The sequence below is a fragment of the Notothenia coriiceps genome, unplaced genomic scaffold (genome assembly GCF_000735185.1).
Source record: "Notothenia coriiceps isolate Sejong01 unplaced genomic scaffold, NC01 NC01_scaffold00000311, whole genome shotgun sequence".
NCBI classification, from domain to species: Eukaryota; Metazoa; Chordata; class Actinopteri; order Perciformes; family Nototheniidae; genus Notothenia; species Notothenia coriiceps.
This window is the reverse complement of record NW_011333012.1, coordinates 24,808-38,380: the sequence shown is the minus strand read 5'-3', so window position 1 is coordinate 38,380 and position 13,573 is coordinate 24,808. Positions and strand designations below refer to the sequence as shown.

General features: G+C 38.3%; 2 protein-coding genes across 2 annotated transcripts in view; both read left to right on the top strand.

The window, feature by feature from the left end:
- LOC104941337 (plakophilin-1-like) overlaps positions 1-3,585 on the top strand; it is a 9,909-nt gene extending 6,324 nt beyond the window's left edge. The window contains exons 7-9 of the mRNA XM_010766428.1: positions 1,695-1,812; positions 2,407-2,583; positions 3,351-3,585. Coding sequence (XP_010764730.1) covers positions 1,695-1,812; positions 2,407-2,583; positions 3,351-3,554 — 499 coding nt within the window. The 3' untranslated portion in view covers positions 3,555-3,585. The remainder of the gene's footprint in view (positions 1-1,694; positions 1,813-2,406; positions 2,584-3,350) is intronic.
- Positions 3,586-8,179: 4,594 nt separating this feature from the next.
- On the top strand, positions 8,180-12,824 carry LOC104941328 (troponin I, slow skeletal muscle-like). Its single transcript, XM_010766418.1, has 8 exons — positions 8,180-8,241; positions 9,696-9,728; positions 9,919-9,925; positions 10,045-10,086; positions 10,167-10,298; positions 10,414-10,503; positions 12,034-12,210; positions 12,575-12,824. The coding sequence occupies exons 2-8, from the start codon at positions 9,715-9,717 to the stop codon at positions 12,677-12,679; spliced, it is 567 nt and encodes a 188-aa protein (XP_010764720.1). The 5' UTR covers positions 8,180-8,241; positions 9,696-9,714; the 3' UTR covers positions 12,680-12,824.
- Positions 12,825-13,573: the final 749 nt, after the last annotated feature.

Here is a 13,573-nt window from a genome sequence, read left to right as displayed (position 1 = left end):
CGTGCACAAAAAATATATATAAGGCATGAAGGCAAGGCAAGTTTATTTATATAGCACCTTTCAACACAAGGCAATTCAAAGTGCTTTACAAAAATGAAAGACATTAAGAAAATGGCATTTAAAAAAAGTCATTAAAAAGCAAAGATAATAAAATAAACATTAAAAGAAAAAAACATGAATAAAAGTTACAGTGCAGTCTAAGATATGAATAGTTCAATTAAAAGCAGTGGCAAAAAGAAAAGTCTTCAGCCTGGATTTAAAAGTAGTAAGAGTTGCAGCGGACCTGCAGGTTTCTGGGAGTTGGTTCCAGATATTTGGAGCATAATAACTTCATGAATAAGCTAAACATTTTCAATGCTACATACATAATTGTTTTCTTTTTCCCCTCTGTTTTATTGGCCATATCCACAAAAAGGCTGTCCTGGTATGGGGATCCAGGATAGCAAACAGGACGATTTTTAGTAAACACATTATTTGGTATTTTTTACATTGAATCCATAGAGAGTTATTCAGTTTAAAAAAGACGTGTACGAGAAAGATTTGTGAGTAGTACAACACTGGGTAGAAGTCATCAAGAGTTATCATGCTTGAGAGTGGATGTGAATCTGCTACACACGCTGTAACACAGACAGATACTGTAAACTAATAGCAGTGTATTTATGCTTTTACTACTCACGCTCATGATCTGCTGGTGTTTTTACAATGGGCAGGGTGGGGTTCAAGTCCATGTCAGAGATATTCTCTGGAAAAAGGCAAATAACTACTGTATCATGTAAATCCTTTTATATTCCCTTACTATCATTTAGTAGTACAAATAAAATTTTGACCAGATCCAACGCAATAAAAGTTTGCTATTAAGTTACCTTTGAGAGAAAGATGTGTATTATTGTATACTTTAGTAGTTCAAATGTAATTATCATAGGACTCAGTTGCCAGGTTAGACTTAGCTCAAAGGTATGAAGTTAAATAGCCTTCGTTTTAATAGGTTTTTGCTAAACGGTTTAAGAGAGATCTTTATTGAGCTTTAATGTTATTTTAGTGGCTGTTGTCCATTAATATAACTTATTTTCTGGCGGTTCATAACGTGAGATTCATTATGTTTACAAATCTTTACAAGCATGTCTGCACCAGCTGTTGGAGTAGATGCTTTAAGAACAGAAAACTGTGAATGTAAATCACATGACCATCAATCAAACCACAGTGACATGTGTTTTTAGTGTTCTTATCTGATACATCAGAAAGCAGTGTCTGTGTTGTAAAACATTGACTGACTTCCCGTGTCATTCAGTGAGAGCTTAGATTGTTTCACTTGCTTCACTGACACGATTACTACTGTTTACTTTTAAGGCAAGGTGAAATTAATATCAGACAATTCAATCGCTTTATGAAACCTTTGCTTCAGGGCGTTTCCATTACTGTCTCAATCTGAACAATACAAAATAAAACTATATTTGCATAGTGCTCTTTTAAAGCGTAAATCAAAAGTACTCCTCAACGAACAATTTTAGAATAATGTATATGTTATTACTGTGTTTATCACTATGTTAAAGGAGGATTTGTTTTTTCCCCTTGTTTACTGTAGCCTACTGCTTAGAAGCTTGTGAATTCCACAAAGGGATCAAAAAAGTTTATGTTAACCTGTTATTATCCTGAATCATTTTTTAACGTCATTTATATATATCTTTTTCAAACAGAAACCTAAGCAGTACGAAGCAAAGCAACAGACAGGCCATGAGGAAATGTCGAGGTCTGGTCGACTCTCTGGTCAGTTATGTAAAAGAGTGCGTCGATGCGGGAAACCCAGACGATAAGGTGAGAAGGGGATACATTAATGTCTATTTATATATTGCATGTTAAACCTGCACGTTTCCTTATTTGCTCACATGTCACACCTTCCCATGGAACTAACAAAAACAACATTGTTGCTACAGCAAGAAGCTGCGGTTTGAGTTAACCAGTTTACTGTTGTAGTACACAGAGAGCAGTTGTACTGCAACAAGTATCGATGAGTCATACTGTGCTCACTGCCGGGATATCTGTGTACTTTAGTATGAGGCCTTTACACAGCCATGTATACACACTGTTACTTTTAACAGTAAATATAGGCAGGCTAGTCATTGCTCTGGCCTTTCAATCAACTGTTTCCATCGAAACATATGGATATTGTCACTTTTCACTGTTCTAGGAAGAGTAAAATATGTTTACCATTTTCAGTCACAAACAAATGTTATATAATTTATTTATGTGCTACAGCTTTCCATTTTAATTGTAATAGATTCTACAGGAAAGGGACAACATAACAGCAACAATGCTCAATATGTTAGCTCATATTGAGCATTGTTGAGTTTTAGCACAACTATTTCTGAGTCTAAGTGTGAACTAATGTTGTTCTACCTGTTGTAACAGTCGGTGGAAAACTGTGTGTGCATCCTGCACAACCTGACCTTCCAGCTGGAGGCCGAGGCTCCCGCTCTGTTCAGCAGAATCACAGCGTTAGCCAAGACTGTCTGCAGGACCTCCAGCGAGGGCGACACCGGGCCCATCGGCTGCTTCAGTCCGCAGAAAGAATCCTCAGAGCACGAGGTGAGGGCGAGAAAGGTGCACAACAGAGAGAAACAGACATGCTGCGTCAGACCAGGGCAAAATGAATGCTTTTATAATGACAGAAATACTTGACACCTCCTTCATGTGACTGCAAGTCGGTTTGTCCACACAGACACTTTCACTGTCTGTCACTAATCCTTGTTCTTTAAGTGTAATATAATTATGCCAATTACATGCTATTTAAAAAAAAGCTTAGTGTGACATTATGTGCTCTGATTTGATAAACGTTTAGGTGTTTTCCCTTTCCTATAGTGTGTTATACAAGTTTACTGTGCATGTAAATGGTCCTCAAAGGCTAGAATCCCAAAGTTCCCTCCAGAGGGAGTTTCTCCGTTAAGCCGTAGACCAATCACAACAGAGCCGGCCAGCTAACCATTCAGAGCAGACTGAGCTCTGGTTTCAGACAGAGGGTGAAAAGAGGTGCTGCAGCACAGGCACTATGAGAAAAATAAAAACCTTTTGAACATTAAAGCATGGAGACATGTCACAGTAGAGGAACAAAATACAAATATGAACCTGAATATGAGCATAATAGGGCACGTTAATGTTCATTTAAACATTTTTTTGAATGTTGCATGTTTGCATCTAGCACCATGGAAAACTATTTTTAAACATCTAGATTCATATTTTGTTTTGTAGTATCCTTTATTTCAAAAAGTCCTACAGGCAAATTCTGCATTTTTTTTTTTAAGTAAATGCTGTAGCCGTTACATGTTGATAATGGTATGTTCTCTTTTCCTGTCCAGCGCCGCTTTGACTACCCGGTCGTTGAGGATCCACAGCCTAATGGCGCTGGTTTGCTGATCCACTCCAGCACTCTGCAGAATTACCTGTCTTTGTTAGCCACTAGTCAGCGAGAAGAAACACAGGAAGCCTGCTGCGGAGCCCTGCAGAACCTCACCACAAACGACGGCCTTGTAAGAGAAACATGTTCTGCTCTTGCACAATGACCGAGATAAAAGAAAATACATTTGATTTACATTTGTCCCGTTGTAGTTAAAGTGCCTGTGACACGATTTTGGCCCATCATCCAAACCCATCAATTTGAGTAAATATTGTCCCCTTGAAAACTGTTACTGAACTGATTTTGGATATTTGTACTTTGATAACCATTAATCTGCCCTTCAATGTTGACAATTTCCTGGATCTTGTCGGAGATTCTTCAACTCCCGCCAAATTATGGGTGACGTCAATGCGGGCACAGCGCTCCAGCTGCACCGTTCAGGATCCCAGCATCTGCATGTAAACGCACGATGGCGGACACAGCAGCAAGCTCAGACAGCGATGACAGTTTAATTTTGAACGTGTCTGAGAGCTCATNCTCGAGATTGAGAAACGGCCAGAGAATCAGCTCTTTTGAAACAGGGCTGAAACAGAGGGGATTATGGGTAATGCTGCAATGATCTTTTGGTGTTTGGAGCCAAACATTTCAGAGTCATGTTTTGTATATATCTGAGACCTGTAATATATTGATGAAAAACTGTATAATAGGGGACCTTTAATGCTTTAACTTTCTCAGCTTTGTGTCACAACTATGTATTTTTATTCCTCCAGAAAGTGTTTGTGATGCCAAATATGGACGACATATACATACCCCTGATGCATTCTGGGACGGCCAGTCCTGGCGCTTCTCAGTCCCAGCGCTCCCACTGCTCCTCCACAGAGTCCATCGAGAGGATCCCCCCCGAGATCTTAGAGTCTGACTAGTGCCTCGTGTTGATGATCACATATAAGGAACATTGTGGGTAATATTCACAGGAAAAAAACTCTGAATTTTAGAGATTAAAACCTGCAGAAAAAAATATGGTTACATTTGCTGAGACTGTCACTTAATTATGACAGATATTTTGTGAAAAAGTCATGTTCCTTTAAAGTCATACATTTGCCAGAAGAAAGTTGGACAAGTGTTAAATATACAAGAAGAAGAGAGATAGTCAGATAATATTACCAATATTTTACTTTATACATTTATGACCCTAATTTTCAAACTTTTAAATGTATTTCTTCAATATTACCCCCCTTGCGGTCTTTACCCTGCAAATTGGATCCCTATATTATAAGTGGGAACAGGGGAGAAGCAGAGAAAATGAGAACACAAAGTAACATTTTGCTCTAAAGATTTTAAAAACTCTCAAACCAATTTATGATTTGAGTTTTTTAAGCTTGGATTTTTAGCGCTGCAGGTGTTTGAGTGGCTAATGGAGAATCTGGGGTTTGTTTGTTCAGATTCCTGTGTAAAGTGTGCAAACAATGAACTACAAGTGATACCTTTTACAAACGTTTACATGTAAATGATCCCTATGAGATTATGTAAATATCTGTATTTTTTTTTGCTGCTTTGATGTTTACAGCTTAATGTAATTTTGGATATAAATGATGGACTTTATTAAATAAAACCTAAGTAAAACATTTGCCATTTTGTATCTCCTCCTTGACACAGCTAATGAGAAATGTTAATGAGACAAGAAACACATGACATTTCCTCATTAGATGATTATGCTAACAAACGCTCATGAAATAAATAAAAAATAAATAAATCAATGATGCAGAAGTAAAGCAGGAAAGCAATGATCCCCCTAGGGATGGGTATCGAGAACCGGTACTAAGTCAGTACCGGTACCTGATTGGACGGTATTGGTATACCGTTAAGCCGCTGGACAAACGGTGCTGCTATTCTTAGTTTAAGCAATTCTGGTTGGTTGGGAACCCTCATCCCCTGTGACGTATCCGGTTTGATTACCACTCTGATTGGCCACTGTGAATGCCACTTGTCATCTCTCCTAACAGCGCTCTTATTATTGTGAGACTCCCGGGGGCAGACCATAGCGGGGGCAGACGCAACATCTTGCTAGAAACAGCGTCTCAAGGCTTCTTAACATTTAACAATCTATTAATGATGCATAACCACTTAACGGGAATAAACTCAGCTAACAGACGATATGATAAGTCACATATTTCCTCCCTGGCCGCAGCGTGTAATATTACCCTCTCTCGTCTGGACGCTAAGAGAGGAGCCCTCAGACAGATACTATGTGCCCATGATAAATAAACACACACACACACACACACACACACACACACACACACACACACACACACACACACACACACACACACACGTGTATGTGTCATACACATATTATTGTAGTTGAGTTTTAACAGCATTCATCAAACTAGATTTTTTTTGCCTTAATGGTCTGTTTTCTAATATTTCTGTGTTTCTGAACCACGTCTGTGTCTGCATATAATGTTCGTATTTAGTCTCCTGGTTTTCCTCCTGATTGGGAATTCAATCATTTGAGTGTTCCCAAAGAACCGGTGTTCTGCAGTTTGTGTGGGCCTACTGTACTGTTGCACAGTTTACTGTAGAAACTATGTCCAGGACAAGGTATTTGGAAGTTTTGGAAGATTCATAGCTAACCACACTGAAGATTATGGAGGTATTGATCAGTCTTCTCATATCTCTCACATCACCAGAAGTCATAATTTAAGGGGTCATTTCTAAAAATGTTCCCCGTGTGGTTTATTCCCCATTACAATAGCCCCACCTAAAATAATTTCCACCAGCCGCCACTGGTTGTGGTTCAAGATTATGTAAGAAAAAAGCCTCACAACCGACCGACACATCTGCTGTGTTCGGTTTCCCCTAAATGTGTCAGATTAGGTTAGCAGCTCTGTCATAATCTGTATAGGATTTAAAAGAGGTTGACACTGCAGCAGACACAACCAAACTGTGTTTTATTAGCTAATAAGAGTCTGCTAAGACATCTCAGCCAGCAAAGAAAGCAAAAGGACTTGGGATAAAGAGTCCTTATTTGACGAACACTCATAATTGTTTTGGAATTAAGTCATTTGGCTGGAGTGAAGCACAACAAAAACGACTGTCAACTAAGAAGCAGCAGCCCAGAGAAGCTGGTATTTGCTTACGAGTGCGAGTTTTGGTGGTAAATCTGGTCCAGTTGTGATTGTAAACTGGAAATACGAAAGATCTATGATACAGCTGCCATGAACACTAAAAGACTTAAACTATTACAGCACACAGTCACATGTGAAAACTACTGTAGCCTACTGTAGTATAATCCACTGACATTTGAATATACGAGTAAGTGTTAAATTTCCTAGAAACACACACACACACACGCACACACACACACACACACACACACACACACACACACACACACACACACACACACACACACACACACACACACACACACACACACACACACACACACACACACACACACACACACACACACACACACACACACACACACACAGCACTTTGTTAATCCTGCTGCCATATTTACCGAGGAATTATAATCAGCCGCCATGAGCCCACCGGCTGGATCTCAGTGTCATAAATCAAATCAGCAGCAGGGCTTTAAAGTCCTGACTCAGCGAGAGCTAAAGAACAATTTGGCACATTTTAACGATCTCCAAAACCTGTCAAAAGAGTACTGCCACACACCCAAAGCAAGGCAAGGCAGTTTATATATATTTATATATATATATATATATATATGAACACAAACCACACGAGTGATTTTGTGGATTAATGTAAGAACTTTTTGTCTTTACATTAGTGAACTCAGCACTGTCGTATATTCCATGGATCTATAAAGACAACTGAGTAAATTGTTGGAGGCGGGACAACGTTCATTCCTATGAAAGTTGCTCAGTAGCACAGGAAGCCAAAATGGCCTGACCCTTAGGAGCAACCCCTGTCTGGGCGGATAGAGCATGCAAACGTGCATTTTGCTTAAGGTTTTAGCGCTTTTACCATGTTTATACCCTAATGATTTAAGGGCTGTAAATGGGCGTTGTAGTATCACCTGTTGGCCACTACGAACATTTCCTTCAGCGTACCACGCACTCACTGGGAAATTGGTACACACATTACAAACCTTGAGGACGCATACAATATGAAAGCTCGGCCCCAGAATCAAAGAGTGGCAGCATCGCATGGTGCTGCAATTTGTCTATGTTTAGTTGTTGGCCTTAGCTAAATGTATACTGGAAACTGCATTCCTGCCATAAAACCACAGTTTAGCATTGTCTGTAGCCATTATCGTAATCAGACCAACGGAGGCCTGAAGTCTCGGGGTGGTGGGGGGCAGGTTTAGAAGCCAAAGAAAGTCTCAGAAATCATCTATAGCCACAAGAAAAGCTGTTTGGCTACTGCAGCTTAGTTTAGTTTAAAATTGGAAAAAAACAAGTCTAACTTCTGTCTGTATATAAACAGCAGCTATCTGTTGAGGTTTAACAAAGCTGGTGTACACGAGCAGAGAAAGATCCTTTAAATATATCACAAGAGGAAAACCAGATTAACAACTGACTGCAAACTGCTGGTGTGAAAGTCGACAAGAACGCTGTTTATCGCGCCTTGGCACATAGAAAAGTTCTCACACATTATTAAAAGAAAGCAGCGATCGGTGATCTGTCAACACGAGCATCACATTTACTGTTATCCTGAGACCACCCCCTCTCATTTGTGTGTATTTGTGTGAGTGCTTCTATTTAAGTCTCTTTGTGATAGAGGAGGGATAGAGGGCAGCAGGAGATAAATATTCTGGTACGTTCTTCTCTCCATCACTTTGTGTCCGTCTGAATCCACAGCAACAACATAGAAAGGTAAGAAAGGCCATTATTTATGCTCCATCAATTTACCCAATTCATTCTGTGTAATTATGTAGCCTACAGTTGGTTTGATCTAGGATCAGATTTTATTTGGATTTAACAAATTAAATTACACATCGAAACAAATATTTTGAATCAAAATATATTTAATAATGTGAAAAACATTGTAACTAAATGTTGGGGAGCAATTACTGATTATTTTTTTCCTCAATAGATGTTATGGTTAGAACATCTAGACATCCAATAAGTTCCTAGAAACTTTGGGGAGACATTTTGGGGGATTTTATTTGCGGACCCGCAGTCCAAAAAGCAAGGATTCAGTTTATTATATTTTGCCATTTTTATAATATAATCTTCTTTCAAAGTATATGTCTTTTTATTTAGCAGGATTTTTATATGTTATGGATGAAACTTTTGAGTAATTATTAACTGTTGATAGGTGAAATAACACACATAAATGTCTGTTTTTAGCTAATCCAGTGAATTAAATTGATGACAAATCAGCGTTGCTAAATTGTCACAATAAGTCTGATTGACACAATACAGCGAGAGATATTAAAAAGGTATGGTCAAATCTAAAGTTGAAATGATTAGTTCTTTAATCAATTAGGTGAATCAAAACAAATATTTTTAAGCAATAAAACTCATAATTCCACGATTAAATTAATGGTAGTAAATCTAATATTTTTTGGTTGTGAAAAGTTTGTTGGACAAAACAAGTATTTTGATATCTTACAGCCCTTAAAAAATAATTTGCTAATTAATCAGAATTGAAAATAATTGACAGTTGCAGCTCTATGTAATCTCATATGGTTGACAATACAGTTTCAAGGTAAATATAACCCAAAGCTACAGTATGTAGAACATGCAGTTCTTCCTATTTTTACATATATTATTTGGCCTTGGTTAAGTCAGGTCAGCTTTCTTCAAAAATAATATTTGGGTCAGTGTTGTGTGTTGCTTTGCGACCCAGTCTATCGTCTTTGTCTTTATCCAGTGGGAAAGGGGGTGTAAGCAGGGAATGTCATTTGGATGATCTGCTCTTTTTGGGCTGTGCATGCTTCTTCCCGTCTGCCAGACGTCTGTGTTATCAACAGTGAGAGGTGAGAGGTGATTTGGTCCAGAGGGCCCTTCTACAAATTAGATAATATAACAATGCCTGATAAGCAAAACAAACAAGGTTAGCCATGTGGCGAGAAATGTCCTTTAGTAACTTCAAATATAATACATATCAGTGTTAAAGGATAATAAAAGCATTGGAGTAAACAAAATGAAAGCTTTATTGTATCCTCTATATTTCCAGTCTTGTAACACTAAAGTCAATGAATTTGAATGTATGTATAGTGGAGCTAAAGGCGGGAACATAGTTAAGACCCTTTGGGGCCCTCGACCCAGTGGTCCCCCTGATGAGCACTTCAGAGGAAAAAGGTTTTATTTTTGTCTTCCAGGGGGAATTGAGATACCAAGATGCCTGAGAAAGTGTAAGTATTGTGTGTCTGTTATTGTTTCCATTTCCAAATCAGAATATCAGTATCATAAAGCAAATCTATGCATCTATAGAAGCACATAATGAAGTTTAATATGGAAATGACCAAGTTGTTCTATCTGCAATTGACACACATTTTACATTTCTTCTGTCTATTTTGTCCTCTCTGTATTTTCCATCGACAGACCAGAGGTATGTTTTTACAAAAGAATGCACACTAAGACGACAGACCAATTATCACATGTTAAGATTATCAATTTATCACTTGCTACTATGTCACACTATATTAAAAAAAGTCAATCTTTTTGCAGAGGAAATCAAAGATCTCAGCTTCTCGCAAGCTAATGCTGAAGGTAAGTCCTCAGTCCATTTTGCCCAGAGTGCATCTTCCCAGTAAATCTAAATTAAATATGATTGGTTTGTAATATTTCAGAGCTTGTTGGTTGCCACTGCCCAGGAGGCGCTGGAGCAGGAGTTAGAAGAAAAGGAGGAAGAGAAGGAAAAGTACCTGGAAGAACACACTCCTCCTATACATACCAGCTGCATGTCGTTGGCAGAGCTAAAGGTAGAATCCCACACTTGCCTATCAGATTTGCAAGATTAAACTCCAGAATAATGTTGCTAAAGATCTGATGATGAAGTAAATATTATTTTTTTCTTATTTGTTTGTCTTTTTTTAGACATTATGTGAAGAGCTGTATGCCAAAATAGACGTGGTGGACGAGGAGCGATATGATATTGAAGCCAAAGTCTTGCACAACACCAGAGAGGTAACTGAACATTGTTTAAGAAACATATAAAGTTAACAGCTTGTTTTGTTGCAAAACAAACTATAACAATTAAATATACATACATCACAAAGCTGTAACAGCATTCTGATGTGGTCAAACAAGTACTTAAACACCAAGAGAGTTTAGTTTCATTTCATCCAAGTTGAATGTCTCCCACTGTCTGTGGCAAATTACCTAAATTAAATTACTCTTTATGAGTAGTGGAAGAAGTACTAAGACCACTGACTGAAGTAAAAGTAGAGATAGTATAGTCCTAAATTAGCCATTACAAGTAAAAGTCCTGAATTGCAAATGTTACCTGAAAAGTACAATACTATTATCAGCTAAATGTACTTGAAGTAGAAACATGCGGATGTTTTTTCAAAGATAATACATTAGAACAAAATCATTTATGTAGGAGCATATTATGTTGTAGTTGGGGACCATATGGGACCATTTCTAGATAATTTGTAACATGCAAAATAGTAGTAGTGCATCGATATGATATTAGCATGTCATGTGTTTGTATTATGTAAAAAGTAACCATTAGTGAAGTAAGAAATAAAAATGTCCCTATGAAATGTAATAAAGTAGCATAACAGAGGCCCTATTATGATGTTGGGGTTTTATCTTTCCTGTAGTGTATTATATAGGTGTTTGTCTATTTAAATGGTCCGCAAAGGCTAAATCCCAAAGTTACCCCTGCCTCAAACGCCTCCATCGGACTCCCTTGTTTACTTCCATAACATAGTGACATCACTGTGTAACACACCCAAGCTTCCATTGACTAACGCTCCAAAACATTGCGATATCTGCAGTTGACCAATCACAACAGAGCTAACCACTCAGAGCAGACTGGGCTCTGGTTTCAGACAGAGGGTGAAAAGAGGTGCTGCAGCACAGGCAGTATGAGAACAATAAAGAGCTCTTTGAACTTTTAAGGTCACCTCTTGTGCAAAATCCACTTTTTCATGTCTTTTCTACATAAACATGTGTTCTGTGTAAAGAGATTCTGAAAGTTTCAGGAAAAAAGATTCCCTCTCTTTTTGTCCTGATCCATTTATAGAAAAACCTGTCTGAAAATGAGCTGATCAGATTTTGGCCACTTTATGATGTCATAACGATGTTTTGGCTTGTGTAACCATTAGCCAATAACCAACCAAGGTAACCCCCACCTTATCACCTGAATCTCCTTCTAGAGCACCATTGTGTTCTTATTAACCAAATATCTTGCAGAGGGGCGTGGGGAGTGGCTCCTTATTTTCATCTAAAGTAAATGACAAAGAATCAGCACTTTATATCTGAGACCTATAATATATTGATGAAAAACAGTATAATAGGGGACCTTTAAAGCATGTAAACATATCATAGTAGACACACAAAATAAAAATATGAACCTAAGAATTAGCACAATATGTCCTCTTTAAAAGGAAATAATCAAAACAAAGTATGTCAAAATACTTGAAGTACTTTACTTATGTAAATGTACTTTGTTACACTCGACCACTGCTCTCTACTTTTTCTCCATAGATTAAAGACCTGAACATCAAGGTAGTGGACCTGCGAGGGAAGTTTAAGAGACCCAGCCTGAGGAGGGTGAGGGTTTCTGCTGACGCCATCCTGCGCTCCCTACTGGGCTCCAAACACAAAGTCTCTCTGGATCTGAGATCGAATCTTAAATCAGTCAAAAAGGATGACACAGAAAAGGTTGGTTTGGAAAATTGCAGAGAAATCATAAGGAGATCATTTTTAGCCAAAGGGAAAGAATCCTGATGTAATGACAGGGCACACAATGTGCTGAGATAATTTATGCAGCACATTACTTTTGTTGACTGGTATAGATGTGTGAAACCGAATATTAAGCTTTCTTCGCTTGCCAAAACAAAATTAAAAACCACAGGTGTAAGGGTCAGGATATCATATTATGTCTAATAAGGATTCATATATCTGAATAGGGTTTAGTTTCATGGAGAGTCAGTGCACTTAATAGAGATCTCCTACATCAAAATGTGCAGAACAGCATAACAAAAGGGAACATTTCACAAAAGTCTCTGTGTTTGCCTCCGTGCAGGAGAAGACGGTGGAGGTGAACGACTGGAGGAAGAATGTGGAGGCCATGTCGGGCATGGAGGGCCGCAAGAAGATGTTTGATGCATCAATGGGTCAAAACCAGTAAATGGCTGTTAGTGAAAGAAACAGCTGGCTCCAAAGAGTGCATACAACACACATTAATGCATAAACTCTCACTTCACAGGGCTACAGGGAATATTTTGGTACATTATATATTCAGTTCATTACTGTGTGTTTTGTTGCATTATCACTTAAATAAATACAGTCTATGCAGCCTCACTGTTCGTGTCTATCTGTTGCTCGTCTTTAAATATTAAAAGACACAACGTTTTGCGAACACACATCAATCAGCTGTTGTGATGAAATGTCGGTGGATTTAAGATGTTGTTTGTACAGTATGGTTAGTTTGTGTGGGACTGCCTGGCTGTCATCCATACACAATCACACACTTTTAATGGGGAAATTAATACAAATGTAACCAAGTACAGATAACTCAGAAGTTGCCAAAACTACAATCATGGAAGATTCAAGAAAGACGCACATTTAACAAAATATACGACTCAACCAGAACAACCCAGGATGTAATTTATCATCAATATAAAGAGCAAGAAACCTCAAATGCATGTACCAAACCAAAACCTCTACCAGTACAAAGAATCATAAAGAATTGGCAACAATGCACATGAAGTAGCTACATGGAAAGCAGCATATGTGCAGATATGCAAAACATCAACCAGCAGGACAGCCATTTAATAGTTTGCTAAACTAGCATAAGCTGTACCTGCTCTAGCCTGGTGAAGTGACGCATAGTGATACAGTCTGGCATGTCGCAGGAGAATAAATCCTTTACGAAGAGTCTGTCTGCAGCCGAGGACAGCAGGACATTAAACTCAAACTTGGAGCGAACTCTATGGCTATAACTAGCTTTTACTTCAATACATTCCTCCTGGAACAGCATGTTAGCTTCTTTGTGGAAATGCTAATTTCCCAGCGGAGTATA